Consider the following 19935-nt stretch of genomic DNA (forward strand, 5'->3'; position numbering starts at 1 on the left):
GGTGTTTGGCGTTCTCCTCTGCTGCCTTGTGTTTTGAGGCAGCGCCTTTTTATGGGACCTGGAGCTCACTGACTCAGTGGACTTCTGACCTGCCAAGGCTCCTCCTGTCCCTGCTACCCCAGCACCGGGATTACAGCTACATCTGCATCCTCAGGCCTGAGTGGCATGGATTTTAGCAAGTCATCCACGGCCCCGCAACTTTCTGTCACCCTAAAACTACTCTAGGAAAAAAAATGGTTAAAGCTATTAAGCTATTAACTAAGAGAAGGAAAAGGAGCACCAATCGCAAGAAAGGGGAGCTCCTGGCAAAACTCTGCAAACTTTCTTCCCCACTGAGCATGGTGGCTTTTAATCCCAGCACCAGGGAAGCAGAGGCAGGTGGATCCCTGTGGCAGAAGCCAGCCTCTGGTCTATATTATGAATTCCAAAACAGCCTCTCATTCACTTCCTAACTACTTATTTTTATTTTGTGGGCCTAGGTGTTTGTCTGCACGTGTCTTTGCTCCACATGTACGCAGTGCCCATGAGGCCAGGAGAGAAAGTTGGGTCCCCTGGAACTGGAGTTACAGCTGGTTGATGTGTACGCTAGGCACAGAACTTAGGTCCTCTGCAAGGACCTACAAGTACTTACATCATTCCTATCCTCTTGGTAAATGCTAATGGCTCCTTGGCACAGGAGCAAGCCTCCAGTCTCTTACTGAGGGCCTGGATCCTCCAGGTAGCCTCTCCAGCCCACTATAACCACTCCCAAATCAATCACAAACACAACACTGCACCTCTCTTGCAGTCTGGAAATGCTCAAAGCTTCTGGAGATTTAATTTGCGAACACAGGGTCTTTGTCTAGACATGAAGAAGCACAGGCAGCCATCCCTGTCTGGTTCTTCCCACAGCTCTAAAGAGAAGATTCTTAAGTTTCACAGTCGAACTGTTCTTGTGGCACTAACAGCCCCTAAAACACTGCTTTTGACTATATCCCTTTTTTTTTTTTTTTTTTTTTTGGTTCTTTTTGAGACAGGGTTTCTCTGTGTAGCTCTGGCTGTCCCGGAACTCACTCTGTAGATCAGGCTGGCCTCAAACTCAGAATTCCACCTACCTCTGCCTCCCAAGTGCTGGGATTACAGGCATGTCACCATGCCTGGCTGACTATATCCTTTTGAGAAGTTGGGTTTTAGCTGGCTGTAGTAACACACACCTTTAACCCTAGCACTGGGGAAGCAGGCAAATCTGTTTAAATTCAAGGTTCCTGTTCTACCTGGACACAGTGGGCCTGTCTCAAAAACAAATTTGGGTTTTTAGTAGTCGCTGCAATAAAAATGACTGGATGTGGAATTAGAAAGAGCAGTGGTGCCTGCTTTGAACTAAAGTTTGAGAGGCTGCGCAGCACCCAGCGGGTACATACACCCCACCTGGAACCGGCTGTTAAAGAAAAGATAGGCCGGGCAGTGGTGGCGCACGCCTGTAATCCCAGCACTTGGGAGGCAGAGGCAGGAGGATTTCTGAGTTCAAGGCCAGCCTGGTCTACAGAGTGAGTAGAGTGAGTTCCAGGGCAGCCAGGGCTATTCAGAGAAACCCATTTTTGGGGGGGGGGGGAGATCATTATTGACTACCTAGTGAATTCAAGGCCAGCCTGGGCCTGAGAGCCTGTCTCAAAAGTTTCTCCTAATTTATGTGTATAATTTTTAAAAATATAATTTAAGTATGGCTAGATTGCTAGGCCATAAAAACTCCTAAGCGATTTGACTTAACCCATGAAAAATTACTATGATGATACTGTTGTGAGCTGAAAAATTCTGGAATCTTCTGGTTTAAGAAATCACCAGATAATGTAGGAAACAAAACAAAAACAAAAAACAAAAAAACCCAAAACAAAACTAAAACTAAACCCCACAGGTTCTTAAGTCCATTGAGTAGGCTACAATAGAAAGGTACACAGAACACAGGGCATGTAGGGAAGAGTGAACACGACTGTGTAAGACATTCGCTCTTTGTAACACACACACACACAAGAACCAAGGGCACTGTGGATCATAGGACGGGCTGTGCACCTGCCTTGGGTTCTAGTTTAAAGAATCTGAAAACTACCAAGATTTGAAATCCTTCATTTCCAAGGGTTTAAAAAGCCCAAGAGTAAAAGTTGATGATGGCCAATCGCAGCTCTCGCCGGGCCATGGGCTTTGTCCCAGGCCAGCTGGGCTGAGTGACCTGCAAGGCCGGTCTCATTCTGCTCAGCAGAGGAGTGGTTGTCACAGAGTCATGGCAGGGAGGGACCCAACAAATGCCACCAGTCACAGCTACAACAAAATGGTTTTAATCAATTGTGTCACCCTCACTCTCCTGGGAGCAGAGCAACAAAAGGCTCGGCTCCTGCCCCAGAGGACAGTAAGGCTTATGTGTCTCCACACGGCAGGGTCCAGGCTAGGCAGGCGGGTGGGAGACAGGAGAATGGACAGGGGGATGGCAGGTGGCTTGAACATAGGAAAGCGAAGGGACCCTGGCCAGTTCTTGTGCCCCAGGGCCTAGCCCAACACTCCCCCTCCCCCTCCCCGGCTTGAGAAAGGTCATGAGGAAGAGACAGGGGAGCAAGTCCCAGCAGCAGGAGAGGCAGCAGCAGCAGCTGTTTCCTTCACCAATAAATACACTTCATTACCAAGCTAGGAGAGAGGGGTGGGACGAGGACCTGGGGTGGGCGGAAGGGGGGAGAAGCTGCCACCTGTGTCGCTGAGATTAAAGCAATGAGATGGTGCCAGACCCCCCACCACTAGCCTCACCCCCCTCGTCTCCTTAAAACTGTGAAAAAGCTTTTAACATGGCCCTCCTGTCTCCAGGGCTGCTCAGAAGCTTGACTGAGAGGAGGCACCTGGCAGAGACTGGGGTGAGGGAGGGAGAGAGGGAGGGAGGAAGGGAGGGAGGCTGCTTCTCCCCAGAGGCTGCAGCTGGAGGGCTACAGCCCAGAGGAAGCACACGGGGCTGGCAGGAACCAACTCCCAGCTCCAGAGCAGGAGCTAGGGGAGAGGGAGAGGGAGACTTGGTGTGGAGTGGGTGCTGTCCAGTGTAAAGCTTGGGGCTGCTGAGGAGGGGCGGCTGCTGAGGACTATCCCACCCCTCCCCCCAGAGCAGCAGGGGACAGAGAAAAGCCATCACTTCTTTGGTCTTTGTGGCGGCTCAGCACGTGGGTGGGAAGGAGGGCAGAGAGGGCGAGAAAGGTCCTTAGGAAGCGCCACCTCAGCAGAGTAGGCCTGGCTGGGAGCTCCGGCAGAAAGGTCACAGTGAGGCCGAGGAGCGCCCCAGGAGAGCGGCCATGGCGCATTAGTGCTTGCACGGGCAGGTGGGTGGGGAGGTACCCCACCCGTCACACCACAGGAAAGGCAAAGCCCTCAGAGACAGCCTAGAGCAGGCCAGGGGAGGGGGGATGAGGAAGTTCCACTGCCACCAGGGCAGGTGGCCCCACCTTGCCACTGAGGGCTCCCATTTCCTAGGCTTCCACACTGGTGGCTGGGAAGGACCTTCCAGAAGGACCACAGGGGAGCTAGCCCCTGAGCAGGAGAGTCCGCGGCAACAGCCAGGGCAAGCCTTTGCCAGCAGGAGTTCTACTCCCTTTCTGTTGCCAACTATGGGGCAGGGCGGTCCTTGAAGACAGCTTCAGCTCCCCACTGGAGGCCGAAGGGGATTTGAGAAGGGCCAGAGCCTTCCAGAGACACGGAAGCAGGAGGTACAGGCATACAGAAGGCCTTCCTCTCCTGCTTTTCTGCTCAGGGCTGGGGACAGTCAAGGGACAATCAGCCCAAGAGTCTGAAAGCCAGCAAGTTGCAGCAATCCCCACCCACAATGTCAAACTAACAAACAAAACGGGGGGCAATGAAAAATGGGGGTGGGAAAGACAAACCAAACGGAGCCAGCCTCTGATCTCTGGCACAGGGAGGGGAACTCGGGCTAGAGCGGCTAGCTGGGCCGGCACTGCACCTGGCCCTCTGCGCTGTCCTCGTCATCAGAGGCCCCAGCGCCCCCGCTGCTCAGGCCTGTGATCCGGTAGCCCATGTCCAGCAGCATCGCCTCCAAGGGATTGGCATTCATGCGCCGCTGGTTGGCCTGAGAGGCACCCTCCATATCCTCCACAACTCGGCCTGTGAGGTCTTCACTCTGTCAAGAAAAGGCAGTTCTAGTGAGCTCAGGGAGGAGGGACAGCAGGTATGAGGCAGGCACAAGCCTGTGGCATATGCATAGGGGCTGAGGAGGGACACACACTGGGGTAAATAAGAGGATATGTAAGAAGATCACACTGAGGTATCTGAGGGAACATAAGATTATGCACAAGGGAGAAGTGTGCATACACAAATCCAGTTGGGGGGGGTGCCTCACATGTGCTGGGTTGGGGACCAGATACAGCCCCCCTACCTCTAACAACCCTGTACATTTTCTCCCTCAGAGATAGGTCTGGTAGGGTCCTCTTTATAAAAGTTACAGCAAACCGCTTCTGGATTCGGATCCACCTCATGAGCTTCAGTCTGCTGCTGTCTCTGGAAGGCTTACCTGCCCACGGGCGCTGAGAGTAGAGGAGGCCACCCTGGCCTAACTGCTCTGTGCGCAAGACTGCATAGCAATCAACTCCAAAGTCTGTGCCCCCGGGGCAGTCCCTTCAACAGCTTCTGCAGGACCCCTCACAGTAGCATATGAAGGGAAAGGTCCCCGCGAGCCTGAGGCAGTCCCAGAGGCTGGTCTAGTTCTGTTCACCCCCTTGCACACCTGCTCATGGTATAGGGACAGTTCACCTTTACAGCTAGCTCAAGGATATGCTCCAAGAATCCAAGAGGACAAAAGCCAATCTCAGCCCAGAAATGCCCACTACACGTAGAGCTTCCTAGGGCCTAGGGGCTCCCATTTTCCAGCTGTCTCTTCCCCAGCCGTTCTCTTTCTCTAGCCTGTATAGCTCCCTTCCCTTCCCTTCTCCGGCTCCAAACAGTCCTTATGCACCTCTGGTCGTGGGTTCCACAGTCGCACGACAGGGTCGATGCCACTGGTGGCCAGGAAGCAGTAGCTGGGGTGCGGCTGCAAGCAGTTGACAATGGACTCATCCCCCTGGAGCACTCGGACGAGGTTGGTGGTCTCCTTTTCCCAGATGAAGAAGGAGCCATCATCAGAGCCGCTGACGATGTACTGAGCATTGCTGGCAGGGGCAAAGGGCAGGGAGGTCAGGTGGGAGACTGCCCGAAAGGCGCGGGGGTGGGGGGTGGGGGTGGGGGTTTAAGGCTGAAGCCTGGGCCCACTCAGTCCTCACACTCAAGGGAATACCCTTGGCTCAGAACTCTCTCATGCAAACGATCTCCCTCTTCCAAACCAGTCATCATTGCATTAAAAACCAGCATCAGTTGCTGGGCATGGTGGTGTACACTTTCAATCCCAGCACCTGTGAGACACTGAGGCAGAGGCAGGCAGATCTCTGTGATTTTGAGGCTAGCCTGGTCTACAGAGTGAGTTCTAGGACAGCCAGAGCTACAACAGTAAAAACCTGTCTCAAAAAACAAAAACAAAACAAAACAAAAAACCCCCCAACATCAGTGACTATTTGGGTGCAATATTGTACCGTAGTATCCACGAGGTACAGTATTACCTCGCTGGGTAGGGCCAACTCTTGTATCTATCTCTTGTAAGAACAGCCTCATCTAGCTAAACCTTCTCTCAGCAATCCAAGACTTCCTGGACCCCGACTAGCGATTCATACAGTCCATCCATCCATAATAGAGGCCCTCCCGCACTGCTGACACTCAGAGGGGATCTGGGGAGAGAGACCCTCTGATGTAAGCCAAAGGCTATAAACAAGCAAGGATGGGGCTTGGGGAGGAGTGTCTGAGAACACAGGCTGTGTCCCTGTACCCAGTCTCATAGTTCTTGCCCCCCTTCAGCAGCAGGCAAAGGCTCCAAGTGTCCAGACAAAGCCAACGAGCCCTGGGACACTAGCCCGAGGGGGAGGGGCAGAGGGGACTCCTGGGCACAGCACTGACGACTCTCAGACCAGTCTGTTATGATCCAGAGTAGTATGGCTGGTCTCACTGCACTGCCAGAGGAACCTTAGGGTACAGAGGCAGATCCAGGCAATGAGGGCCCCCAAATTATGTCTCCCATGGGGCCCCACTCAAACCCTTGCTGCCAACTGGGACATGCACCCTCCTCCTGCTCAGGGCCTCACACCTGCCAAAGAAATTCGCCTCTTTGATATCTGTGGTGGTGTTGCAGTGACCACAGTAGCGGAACTGATAGTCGTAGCTCCGTTCCCGTAGCACCATTTCGTCTTCTGAGATGGAGTCCTTGCGACTTGTGCTTCGAAGGCGAACTGGACCACCACCAGCTGCCTTCTTCTCCTCTGGGGCAGAAAGGAAGGAGAGGAGAGAAAGGTGAGAGGCTTCCCTCCCTCACTCCCTCACTGTCTCCTGTCTCTGGCCTACAGTTTCCAGCCCAGACCCGGCCTTGAGGCCGCCCACCCCAGCTTTTCTCTGGAGAACTGAGAGAAGTCCGCAGGAATTTGCATCCCTGGCTTCAGCCTGAACACTATTCACAGAATGTGCGAGTCCTGTCGCTATCATCTGCCTCTGGTGAGACCACATCTCTGTGACCCAGCTTGCCCTCCAACTCTACAGAGGCACTGGGCAGCTTGGTGTGCCCTTTGCAGATGATTCTGGTTTGAAGGCTGTGCAGGACCCATGGCCACACAGTTCAAGCTGGTATTGCTGAGCTGGGAACTGTAACACTGTCCTAGGCACCATGCCCGCTGCACACGCCCAGACTGGAACAAAGGCACCAAACAGCACTCGCCTCTCTTGGCCCAGCGCACTCTCTGCCAAGACCCTACCCGGGAACAGGTGGGAAGGCCCCGCTGGAGCCCACACGGCCTGACTGGGCTGGACCTGGTGCCTCGAATGCTAACATTAACCTTCAACAGAGTTTCAATGGGAGATGCAGACCATCCCCTTCTTCAGGTATGAAAAGTGAGTTCAGGGTTCAGCAGACTGTCTTAAGGCCACGGAGTTTGAGAATCAGTTTCTGAAGCCAGGGCTTTTAGATCAAAGCACCATGGCCTTTCTGGGTAGGGAGCAGACAGCTGTGTCCCCTGGGCACACACTCACCACCATCACTTTTGGAGAAAAGGGCAGCTGTGATGTCCCGGCCCAGTGCATCACAAGCACTGCTGTGGGCCTGCTCTGGGAACTTCCCTTTGAAGTCATCCAGGCACTCCAGAGCTTCAGCCACATACTTCAGTTCAAAGAGGCACCGGGCCAGACGGAAGTGTGCCTTCAGGTGGCAAGGGTTTAGGGAGATGGCCTTGAGGCAGTCCCGGAGGGCATCATAGTGGTCGCCATCCCTGGGAAGGTACGGAAATACAGCTCAGAGGTGAGGGAATACAAGGTGAATACAAGGTTCCCACCATTTTCTGTGGCTACTTCTAGGCCATCTCTGACAAACCTCAGGGTGAGGAGATATGGAAATGAAGCCTTGCCTCAGCCCCTGCTCCCTCCCTGGGAGCCTGAGTAGGTTGAGGAGCAACCCAGGAGCCCCTGGGGCTTAGAGAGTGAAAAGCAGTGTCAGGCTGCCCTCTGCTGGACATGGACTGCAACTGCGCACTGCTCACCTCAGGAACCCGCAGTTCTGCAGCAGAAGGCCTGGCATCCTGCCCACCTCAGACTCCCCAAGCCCTCCTTCTCTATTCCTTCATCCACCTCCTCAAATCCCCCTGCTGGCCTTCAAAGCTATGTCCAAGGCGGGGGGGCCCTCAAGGACAGCTCTGTGGTCTGGAGAAGCCAGAAGTGTTAGGCCAGGGGCTCAGGGTCTGAGCAGCAGGCAGCATGCCCTCAGCCAGACCCCCCCTGTCCTGGCTGACTGATCTGCAGCAGCTGTGGCCTCCACCTCCTGGGGCTGGAGGATGGGGCCTGACTATCTGGCAAAGTCAGCTCCCTGGAAGCTGATGGTGAGGGAGCTGTGCACACCAGGAACGCTCCAAATCCTCTCCACTCTTTTCTCCAATGGACAAGTATGGAGAAAGGGGAGTGGAGGCTTTCTATTGGAAGGGTAGAGAAGCCCTCTTTTTCACACACACCTCCCTGTTGCCAGAAACCCATTTCGCCTCTCATCTGTACAGCCAAGCAGCAAAGAGGGTCACTGTCCCCTTTAGAAACACGAAAATGTTCATCTTTTCAATGCTGGGGATTGAAGCCACCTCTCTTCCTGCTGGGCTGGGGTGGGCCTATTGTGCAGGAAGCAGCACTCACCAAGGGCACAGGGCACAGAGGTGCCTCCCGACCCTCTCTTGTCATGAGGGAGCACCCAGCCCTTGGAGCAGCCACTCAAACTAGGAACCGACAGCTAAGCAACCAGGCAGGCAGGAAGTAGAGCTCTTTGATGGTACATTCTGCGTCAGCACGGGAGGCTATGACGAAGGAGCAGGCACTGTGTGGAAGCCCAGTCACTGCCTGCAAGGTGCCCCTTTCTGAGCTCCTAGCAAGAGCCAAATCAGAGACCAGCCAGGAGCCAGAGGGTGGTCTGTTTCCAGGAGCAGATGGTAGCCCTGGGGAGACTGGCCTGGGACAGAATGTGACATTCTAGGGGTCACTGGCAGGCATGTGGAGATGGGGGAAAAAAAGAGCAGGCTGGCCCCAGGGCTCACCCATCCTAGATGTACTGCCAGATCAATCTCCCTGAAAAGACAGCCCTCTGCTCAAATCTCTCCAGTAGCTGCCCATCACACTCTGAATCAAGGCCAAATGCCACCCTCTGCATTCCAAGCCCTTTCCAGGCAAGCCCCAGGCTACCTCACAGACTCATCCCCTGCCAGTCCTTTCCAGAACCCTCTGCTCCAGCCAAATGGATTTGCTGTTCTGAAGCAGGCTCTTCAGTCAGTCCCCCGCCCCCACGCCTTTGTTCACACCATTTCCTCTCCCTGCAGTGTCCTTCCCCACAGTCCTCTCCTCCCCCTCATCTCCTTGTCTAAGCTGCCCACACTTAGAGCCCATTCACACAAGACAGCTTTCTGAGGCTTCCCTGATCCTGAGCTGAGGTGACTCAACTCTTCTTGGTACCCACAGCACTATAACTGACCATTTACAAGACTTACTGCTTCCCGCATCTTTTGTGTTTCATGCTCAACTATATCAGACATGTTATTTTTGTCCAGTGGCTGGGCACAGGGACTCAAGAGTGATAGAACCCTGTTTCCCCAGTACCTAGCACATAGTAGGAACTCAGAAAACAAGCTGTGAATTAGGAAATCACCAACTTCTCTCAGCAAATATACAGCCACAAAGCTGAGCTCTCAGCCAAGCCTAGGTGAAGGGGCTGTCACATCCTAGCCAGCCACTGTAACAGAGGTGACACCCCTCAGATTGGCCGGGCCCCCAGACTCTCCTCTTTTGAATGTGGGTGCCTAGGGGAACTTGATCCCTAGGGGAACTCCTAATGCTTCAGCTAACTTCTGCGTGTGTGGCCTCTCCCCGCTCCCATCCTGCTGACTGGGGTGGGTTCCTTAAGCTTCCCCAGGCCTGCCTAGTTTCAGCCAGACGATGGCACACCAGCTGGCCTGTCTGTCTGGGCAGAGCCGACGGATGCCAGACGGAGCAGAAATGGCTGTGGGCCCAGCTCTATCCGTCTCTAGTCTTGGCCCTGGCTGGGGGATGGGGCCTGCCTGCCTGCCTGCCTGTCTGATGGTGCTGCAGGCAGGACTGGGGCCCTGATGATCTCTGAAGATGTGGGGCATCTTAGGATACTGACCTGTCTATCCTTTTATCACCAGTCAGTGTATCTCTGAGGTCTAGTTTGTACTTGGTCCAGTGAGTAGGTTTAAGAGCCCAGAAAGCAAATGCAGGGCCATTCAGCTGCAGAATCATTTTTATCAAAATACAAACTGAGTTTGTCAAGCTCCTCAGTTGTATCTGTCGGGATTCCACTCTTCTTTCAAAGTACAATCCAAGCCCCAATTCTCCAATAATTAGTATGAATATCCCTCCTAATCCCTACTTCCAATTACAATTTGTAACACAGCAATGTGCGAATCTCCTGCACACTAAATGTCTTGTGCTACCTTGGCCTTAGGTAGAAAGGAGGAGCCTATGTTCAAGAGGCCCCAAGAGGCAGTGGATGCCAGTGCCACATCCTGTGGATGCCCTACGACCCGGTCTCATGGTCCAGGTGCTTCAGTCCCTGCTCTGACCCAGAAACCTGTGCGGGTCCCACTCACCACTTGCGCTTCATGTAGGCAGCAGCTCGGTTTCCATAGAGCATCGCATTGTGAGGGGCCTTCTGCACAGCCTTGCTGTAGAGCTGGATGGCCTGGGTCCACTGCTGGCAGGCGAAGGCTTCATTGGCTTGCTGCTTCACGCGCTCCAGGTATGGGGGTAGCTCCACCTGGGGGCTGTGAGGGAAGGGGGGGCCACGTCAGACCAATAAAGGTCCGGTGTCCAACCCAAGGGCCACGCTTGGTTTTGTGGACCCTGGCATCTCACTGCCATCCAGGAGAAGGGGACACTTTCCCCCTTGGGCCACAAAAGACTATGTATCATTCCAAATACCGGGAGCCACTAAGAGAGAGGCAGGACAGGCTGTCTGGAAAGGTCTAAGGCAATTAGTAATCAAATGCTTGGGCTCAGGTGACAGCCACTGATGCCACCTGCACCCACACTGAATTAAACCCCGTGACCATTCGACTTCCTCCTATGGGAGAATTGTTTTTCCAAGGACTGGAATTTGAATGTCTAAGCCCAACATCGGTGAGAAGAGAACAGGGCAGGGCTGGACTGTAAAATGGGAAATCAGGCGACGGATAGAACATCTGCACGGAGACAATTTAATGCTGAGAGGCAGCTTGCCTCTGCACCCTGACCTCAGCGACCGGGACAGAAGGACAAACCTCAATTTGGGTATGCTTGGCTGCCTCTCAGACAGAAGTTGCCTTCGGAACACTAGCTGCTCTCTAAAAAGTCTCTCTGGGCCGACCTCTACCATCTGGGATTCACAACTGGGTTAAGGTCAGGAGGAAGGGTTTTTTGTATGTGCAGGTGTGCACACGCATACATGCATTGTGCGTGTGTGTTTGAGATTTTTGTATTATGGGTGTGTTTTTCCTATATCAATGTCTGTGCACCAAGTATGTGCAGTGCCTGAGAAGGCCAGAAGGTGGGATTGGATGGACTGGAAATGGAGTCACAGACAGCTGTGGGCAACTATGTAAGGTCAGGGGACGGAAGCTGGGTCCATGGAAGAGCAGCCAGTGCTCGACTGTAGTTTCTCCAACCCCAAGAAGAGAGGTGACGTTCTCTCTCCCGTCCACAGCTGTAACCAAGACTGAATGGCCATGGAGGCCCGCTGGCCTCACCTGACACACCCCTTGCTTTCTGGAAGCCGGAAGCCGTTGCTGTGAAGGTGTAGGCCATTTGACACGCCGTTGGACACACCGTTAGTAGACATCTTGCCATTCTGGACTTCTGGCAGAATGAGAAGAAAGTAACAGTGACACCTCAGGAGGAGGGCTTCACTCCTCTGCATCCCTCTGGCTTCCATCACAGGATCTGATGGCTCCATTGTCAGACTATTCTCCCAGGTCAGACCCAGTCCCCCCAAAAAACAAGTCAGGGACAGGCAGGCAGTGGCTAAAGCCTGTGCGCCCTCTGCTGGCCACAGAGGATATAGCTCCTTTCTGTCTGACATGTTCCACAGCTGAGGTTGGGGAGGAAATGAGGGGTTAAGAGGAGGGCTCATCAGCTGTAAGCCACAGGAAGAAGTCCATGAACCAGGATGAGGAGGGAAAGGGTAACTACTTCGCGTCCTTAAGGCACTGGTAGGGCCCATCTTCCACAGAGCTGAATGCAAAGCCTCAGGCAGATCTCTGACCCTTATGACTATCCTTTGATAGTGTAGCGATCTTCTCTTTTGGAGTGGGTAGACACAGGTCAGAGTAAAGAGTGGGCTTCTCCACAGAGCAAAGTACACGTGCCTCCACCCACCACAGCATGGCCCCCTAAGGGAGGACTTACCCACTGAGTGGCATTTTCGAGGCAAGAGGAAGGTATATGGCCGCTGCTTGTAAGTCAAGTCAAACAGATAGACCTGGGATTGAGGAAAGACGAGGCCATGAGGCAAGGATGTGGCTGAAGCGTCAGCAAGATCTGGGCAGCTTTCAAGACCAGGATCCTCAGCTCCCTGTGAGCACTGAGCACGGAACCTTAGAGCCAGTCAGATGTTTCCATGAGGAACCGTAAGCAGGAAAATCCTCCAAGCTTTTGAGTCTTGGGTAGGCTATGTGATTTACACAAAGCCCTCACTGACACATGGCTACTACCTGGGCATACAGACTTAAATCTGAAAGTCCTCAAAGGTACAAATATCTTGTTTTATAGATGAGAAAACTGAGGCCTCAGAGAAGAGAAGCCAGTTACTCCTGTCAGTAAGCAAATGTTATCTATTATTAAAACTTGATGCTATCACATTATTAAAACTAAATGGACTTATCACAGAAACTATTGAAGAGCCTATTAGTATCAGCATCATCCTTTCTGTAGATGAAGAAACACAGACTTAGAATCCCATACCTATCAGGGTCCTAAGAGCAGGGGACAGCAGAGCCAGGACTCCCACCAGCCCTGCCTGCCTCTGCCTGCTTGCCAGGGGCTCTCCCACTGTCTAGCCCGGCTCCTTTGTGTTTGTGCCCTGCCGTGTGCATCTGTATTTGCATCTGTCCCATTGTGTTTATGAGAAGGCTAGTGCCGCAGCAAGAGATGACTGGAGAAGAATTTCTACAAGGCTCAGGACACATCAAGTTGAGAGCACATGAATAGGAGTTGGCACCTTGGTATTATCAAGTGACACTTCTTGTACTGGATTTATGATTTCTTTTTTTTTTGTTTGTTTGTTGTTTTTTCGACACAGGGTTTCTCTGTGTGGCCCTGGCTGTCCTGGAACTCACTCTGTAAACCAGGCTGGCCTCGAACTCAGAAATCCACCTGTCTCTGCCTCCCAAGCACTGGGATTAAAGGCATGTGCCACCACTGCCCCAAGTGACACTTCCCAAAGCTGGCCCTAAATCACGGCTTGGCTGAGCTCTAAGTCTCAAGGATTTCCTTCCAGGAAACACCAGGAGAGGAAACTGAGGCTCGGAAAAAGACAATTGCTTCAAGTCCCGGGAATTTACAGTAAGCAGCATGTTAGTTTTAGAGAGGGTGTGGCATTCCCTTCTTTTTCAGAGACAGGTCTCACTGTGAACTGAGGATGGCCTCGTATTTTCTATCTCCTGCATCAGCCATGTCTGAAGCTGGGATTACAGGAGCCACCACAGGAAGCCACCATCTTCTGTCTGTCGCTTCCTTTCCCTCTCCTCCTCCAACCTTCTCCATCTCCTCTTCCTCCCTCTCTCCCTTTCAGATAGGGTTCCACATATCCTAAACTGGCCTTGAACTTGTTGCGTTTAACCAAGGATGATCTTCTGGTGTTTACCTCTCACACATTGGGATTTGAAGGCATACATCACCATCCTGGATTCCTGGTTTACGTGGTGTTAGGGATCAAACTTGGTTTTGTGCACACTAGGCAAGCACACTGTTCAGTGACTAACACCCCCAGCCTGCGGTCTGTCAGTTTCCACTCCCCTTTCTTCTCCTCTTCATTAGGCTGTGAGTGTGGTGTCCCTGTGAAGGTAGGCAAGCGCACAGCACAGAGCGCATGGATGTCGGGGCAGCTTTCTTCCATTTGTTTTCAATAGTTCTGGGTAGCCTGGAATTCACTCTGTAGACCAGGCTGGTCTTAAACTCACAGAGATCCACATGCCTCTGCCTCCCAAGTGCTGGGAATAAAAGTGTGTGCCGCCATCCCCAGAGGGACAGCTGGAGAGTGGGCTCTCTCCCCAACCTCCGGATCTGGGGACTAAACTCAGGTTGTCAGGCTTGAACAGCAAGCATTTTGACCTGGGGAGGCACTTGCCAGACCCTCTAAAGATTTTACAAATCTACTTTTATTTCTTTATTCCCCATTAGTTTCCATCCGGGATGGTGTGTCCACTGGCCTTTGCCGGAAGGTTGCTTCGGAATCTGGCACGAACCACGCCACTGTTTCCATGGGCCTGAGTTCCTTTTCCCCAGATCACTCTGGTTTTGTTTGACTTGCCTCCAGGAGTCACTGTATTGTTTTTTGCTTTATACACATAAGCGCATCTCTTGCCTAAGTAGAACTCAGTTTCATCTCAGGCATAAATGCCTTCAATTTTAAGAAGAGCGCGTGCTCTCTTTGGTTCTTGTAGCCAGCAAAAGTGGTCCAGCACCACAGCCTTTCAGACAGACTTGCTTTTAGAAGTCCTGTTCCCAGCAGGCCTCCACAGGCGCCAAGATGGCGGAAAGAGCCTCTAAAGTATTCTTAACCACAATACCATATGTCTGTCTAGTTCTTTAAAAAGAGAAGGAAATAAAAAGACTCCAGTAGGGTAACTGTGGTCCCTCACATGTCACATGTCATTTACTGAAAGCTGGTACTTTCATCTGCTGAGACAGGGAATGTGGGTGAGTTACCAGGCAGAGGCCCTACCTGCTCTCCTCCCATGTTGACGAGCAGCTCCGTGCCATTGGGGCTGAAGGTAACATAGGTGGCAACCAGCACTCTCAGACGGCTGTTATAGTCAGGCAGCTTCACCGGCAGGTGACCTGCCAAGAAGAGCACAACGGCCGTAGGATGAGACTTCAGCCCCTACATACAGAGCCAGGGACAGTGTAAAGACAGCCAAATTGGAAATCTAACCACCCGTTGATGGAGGCAGCTACGAGCGTTGAGCCCTCAGTATAGTCGAGGGCCAGCAGTCCTTGGCTTGCCCTCGGTCATTGTGTGTGACACAGGGTCCTGCTGTGTAGTCCAGAACGGTTTTATTACAAGCTCTTTCAGATTAGTGCTGCAGTTTTGAGGCTCCTGCCTTAGCCTCTCCAGTTCTGGGATTACAATCCCATTTTTAAAGAGAAAAAAAACTCCTCAGAGTTAGGTGACTTGTTGACAGTTAACACAGCTGGTCAACATGAGGAGTGAAGTCTAGACCTAACCCCCACCCCCTGTCCCTTCCCTCTCTGGACAAGAGCCAAGGTTCAGGCAAGAACCAGGCTGGGCCCTACCTGCAACATAATACTGTGCCGCACCATCCGGAAGGGGCTTCTGCCGGTCACAGAAGGTGTGCACACCTGCCGAAGGGCTCTGCTTCATGCTCTTTCTGATGGAAGGAAAGGCGGACAGTTAAAACCGACTAGGAAATGGACAGTGATTTGGAAGTGGGGTTACTGGTGTCGGCTGGTCGCACCTGTGGTTGTGGATCATCCGAATGTCGTACAGCCTCACGAAGGGCCCGCTGGCCCCTACTGCCAGGCAGTTATTGTCCTGGGGGTTGACGGTGAGGCACTTGGCCTCCACCATTGGGCCACAGTACTCTGTTAGGTCGATCAGCACCTCTGAGTGTTTGCTGTTCTCCCGAAGGTCATACTGGCTGTAAGAGAGGATGAAATTAGTGACCAGGGTTCTTATGTAGAAAGCAGGGGAGAAACTAAGTCCTCGTGATACAGGAGAAGAATATGTCCACTGCAAGCCAGGTGCCTAGAGCAGCCTTTTCAAAGACATGGTCTCTACTATGTAGCTCTGGCTGTCCTGGAACTCACTCTGTAGACCAGGCTAGCCTTCAACTCAGAGATCCATCTGCCTTCCAAAGTGCTGGGATTTAAGGCATGCACCCCTATGCCTGGCTTAACATATTCTGATTTATCCTAAATTAACCCTTGAGGTAGCTCCTACACTTGAAATTTTATAAATATCAGCATTCCTGTTACTGTTACTCCACCTTTGACTGCTAATACTGAAGAAAAATATGCTTTTCATCTGACAGTCCTGAGTGTTTCCCATGGACTATTAATTTAAACACCACCAGTCCTGTGCCACTACAACACTAATGTTTACAGACATTCAATAAACGGTCTGGGACATTCAGTAAACGTCTCTGCAGTACAGAGCAGAACACCTGCTAAGACTATGGCATGTAAATCACCATGTTGGCTGGAAGTCATGGTGCATGCTTGTCATCCTAGCATTCAGAAGGCTGAGGCAGGAGGATCATGAGTTCAAATCCTGAGCTACATAGTGAGGTTAAGGACAACCTGAGCTGTAAGACCTTTTCTTAAAAACCAACCAATGAACCAAGCAGAACCTCAAGTCCCAGAACCTACTCGGTGATGCTCCATCGTAACAAGGAAACAAGGGTGACACGGAGGTAAGAGAAGAGAGAACTGAGATTGCCTGAGAGCTGCCTAAGACCGTGAAAGTCAGGGCCCCCAGCCACTCAGCCCCTCAGCCCCCCAGCCCCAATTGCACGGCAAAGGAAAAGCAGTAGCAGAATCCAGCTAGGACTGAGGGACACTTCTGCTGCACTACACAGGATCCTCCAGAAGGGGGCATGGCATCACCCATGCACCCAGTTGCTTCTTGCCTAACTGGCTCAAAAAGCCTCACACAGTTAACTGGCCCTTCTAGGCCATCTTAACTGGAATGCTCTTCCTAAAATAGTCTGACACTTGATACCTGCAGCCTGAGTGTTAAGTTTATCAAATCCATCAAATCCACACTCTGACTTTAAGACCCAATTTCACATACCTTGCTTTCCTCAGCTTTCTATGTGGGCCAATTTTAAGCACAGCCTTCCTCTCCCCCTCTCTGTACTAGGGATCGGATATAGGGCTTCACATACGCTAGGTGGGCTCCCTGCTGCTGAGCTGTGTCCCCAGCCTGTACCCACGGCACTCTTTATCTTGTATGCCACTCTACCCTGCCTTCGCAGCCCCCACTCAGGTGGAGAATCCACTCTGCCTCTTCTTGCCCATGACTGTCTGCTCAGATCACACACTGCTAGGCTATTTCTGCTCTGCTCAGGTCCTCAGGGTTCTACCTGATCCTTGGGATGCTTGGCTTCTACCAGCTGGCCCTGACAGCAAGGTGGTCTGTTAGGTCAGCAAGCGCTTCCTGAGCATGTCATTGCCCACGGCTGCCCTTTAAGTACTGTGTGTTTTACATGAATGTTCTCAGCTATCATACTCAAATCAACAAAGGCGATATCCTGATTATTCCTCTTTTATAAATAGACTAAAGTCTACCTGCTTAGGAATCAGAGCATGGCAGCCACTGAGCCCCGTGTCTGCAGCCAGCCTGAGTAACAGAGACCCTCTCATCACAACAGAGTGGGGGCAGACCGAGGAGGAGCATGCTTGGGTCTCAGTACTCGAGCGGCTGAGGAGCTAAGACCTGCTACAGAGCAAGCCCCATCTCAGCATCCAACCCTCCCATGACACATGGGTGACTGTCACTTAGCTCAGTGGTAGAAAATTCATCTGGTATGTAAGAGGCCATGTACCCCAGTACCCCAAAGGGAAAAGAAAGGAGGGCAATAATGCCATTTTTGTCTGAAGGGAACAGGGCAAATATGCAACCACACAGGACACTAGACAGGGGGAGACCCACTTCCTGTTTGCTGGGAAGATAACCCAGGTCTGTGGAAGGAGGCGCAGCAGCAGCGCCACTGAGGACACAGCAGTTTCCTGCAGAGACCCTTACCGGATAAGCCCATCCTCAGCAGCGCTCCAGAAGGTGTTAGGCCACATGGGGGCCGTGGCAATGCGCTTCACCCGGTTTGTATGGTCTCCAAACATGTGGATCGTCTCCTTCACCGTAAGGTCATGGACATGCACCTTGGAGTCAGCTGCCCCCGTGATCAAGATGCGGTCTCCAGCATGAGGCAGGAACTGCTCACAAGAGAGTGAATGATTGGCAGGAGACAGGGTAGAGCTGGCTACTGAAGGACACTGGCCTGGGTGTCCGCACGCCGGCTCCCTCCTATCACTCAGGAAAGTAAGTTTGTCTATAAGAGCTTAGCAAAGTAAGTCTAACTATCAGCCAGCCTATCAGCCCAAAGTCCAACCAAGAGCTGTACTTCATGAAGTCGGAGTGGCCACCACTCATGCTGAGCTGCGCTGCCTAAGGAGCCCTTTTTTCTGATTCCTCTCCAAACAGGAACTGAGTGGATGATGATCACTTACTAAGAATTTCCAAATACCAGAAGACAACAGGTCAGTACTGTACTTTGCTGATACTGAAAACGACCTCATTATAAATTAGAGGCTGGGTGCGTCTCTCAGGTGAACGTTCACTTAGCTTATGTAAAAACCTAAGTTTAATCTTGAGCATAGGTGAAGAAAAAAAAACCTTTAAGGATCATGACTAAGGGTGTAGCTTACTGGCAGACCATGTGTGTAACATCCTTGATGTCCTGAGTTCAAATCTAGCACCAAAATAAAGCAAGTAAACGAACAGCACCCAACTACTGAGTTTCAGAACACAGCAAGACTGTTGAAACCCAGACTGTTGGCAACATATATGTACACACACCTCCCTCCATCTGTCCACCCACCCACCCATCCATCCATCCACACACCCACCCACCTACACCTCAGTTCATCCACACATCTAGCCATCCAGGTTTGGATTAAAAAGCAATTCCCATCTTTGACCTAAACTCCCACTTTTAGAAAGATCCAAAAGAGCCAAAGAAAAAAGGGAGTTTGGGCAAAACACCCAGCAAAATACTCCTTATATAGCAAACAGTGGAAGAGTGCGGACACTGGACAGTGGAGAAGGGCTGGCCACCGTAAGACCACAGCCATCAAGCCCGTGTCAAGCGGAGAAGACAGCATTCCAGATGAATAAAACCTCCCTCCCTCCCTCCCTCCCTCCCTCCCTCTCCCTCCCTCCATCTGTGTGTATATCTGTCTCTCCTGCTTCTTTCCCTGTACTGCAGACAGATCAGATAGAGTTGTGGATCAGATGGAGAAAGACAGGCAATGCTCTACCATAAAGCTATATCCCAGCTCTCCTTTTGTTTTTATTTGGAAAAGAAAACAAAAAAAAACTGCTTTTATGCTTTGCCACATAGGAACAGGAATATATAAACATACTTTTAGGGGCATGCCCTAATCTTCACTCTGTCCTGGAGGTAGCACAGATTCCAGCCACAGCAAACGTGAGCAAAGAGCGCCGTCAGTGCTGCCACATTTGTAATGTAGCGCAGCTGCCACCAGGGGGAGAGCATAGGTGGGCTACAGTAAATGCCCAGAGGCAGTGTTTTAACGCCCTCCATTGAAAAGGAGGCTTTTCTTAACAAAAGAAAGATTGCAGTGGGTGCCATATGAGCCTGGTGACTTAAATCAATCCTGGGGTCCCACAAAAAGGAAGAAGAGAATCAATCCCACAAAACTGTCCTCTGGTTTCCCCTCCCATATCACATACCTATATAAACGATAATAATACAGTGTTGAAAATTTAGTATTTTTAGTTTAGGAGGTGGTGGTGCACACCTTTAATCCCAGCACTTGGGAGGCAGAGGCAGGCAGATTTCTGAGTTCGAGGCCAGCCTGGTATACAGAGTGAGTTCCAGGACAGCTAGGGCTAAACAGAGAAACCCTGTCTCCAAAAAAACCAAATCAATTAAAAAAAAAAGAAAGAAAGAAAGAAAGAAAGAAAGAAAGAAAGAAAGAAAGAAAGAAAGAAAGAAAGAAAGAAAGAAAGAAAGAAAGAAAGAGGGCAAACCCCCTGCCTTTGGGAGCAGAGCACCAAGGTCCTGCGCCCACAGATCTCCAGAGAAACCAGGAATGATAAGCTTGCAGGATTGTCTTTCTAATGAAAGATGTAAATCCTGTTCTTCCACCCAGAATGCTGGGAACTGGAAGCGATTAACAGCCTGGTGGTTTGTGTTATCTGCTGGGCCAGGTCACACAATCAGGACAAGAGGTGGCTAGTAATCTAAATGACCCTTACAGTCATGGCCTCCCCAAGCTCCCACAGCCAGGACCAGGGGTGGCTAATAGCCTAAAAGACCGCTATGCTATTTCTATGACTAAGACCAG

At 51.7% G+C, this 19935-nt stretch overlaps 1 protein-coding gene across 3 annotated transcripts in view; it reads right to left on the bottom strand.

Moving 5' to 3' along the window:
• Positions 1–2293: 2293 nt before the first annotated feature.
• Positions 2294–19935, bottom strand: part of Wdtc1 (WD and tetratricopeptide repeats 1) — a 42477-nt gene continuing 24835 nt past the window's right edge. For all 3 annotated transcript variants that reach the window (XM_052177628.1, XM_052177629.1, XM_052177627.1), the window contains 11 exons: positions 17591–17778; positions 15300–15482; positions 15118–15212; positions 14546–14661; positions 12010–12082; positions 11352–11460; positions 10218–10391; positions 7117–7352; positions 6185–6356; positions 4970–5162; positions 2294–4138 (listed from right to left, as the gene is read on the bottom strand). In XM_052177628.1, the coding sequence (XP_052033588.1) occupies positions 3941–4138; positions 4970–5162; positions 6185–6356; positions 7117–7352; positions 10218–10391; positions 11352–11460; positions 12010–12082; positions 14546–14661; positions 15118–15212; positions 15300–15482; positions 17591–17778 (1737 nt within the window). In that variant the 3' untranslated portion in view covers positions 2294–3940. The remainder of the gene's footprint in view (positions 4139–4969; positions 5163–6184; positions 6357–7116; positions 7353–10217; positions 10392–11351; positions 11461–12009; positions 12083–14545; positions 14662–15117; positions 15213–15299; positions 15483–17590; positions 17779–19935) is intronic.

The sequence above is a fragment of the Apodemus sylvaticus genome, chromosome 3 (genome assembly GCF_947179515.1).
Source record: "Apodemus sylvaticus chromosome 3, mApoSyl1.1, whole genome shotgun sequence".
Classification (NCBI taxonomy): Eukaryota; Metazoa; Chordata; class Mammalia; order Rodentia; family Muridae; genus Apodemus; species Apodemus sylvaticus.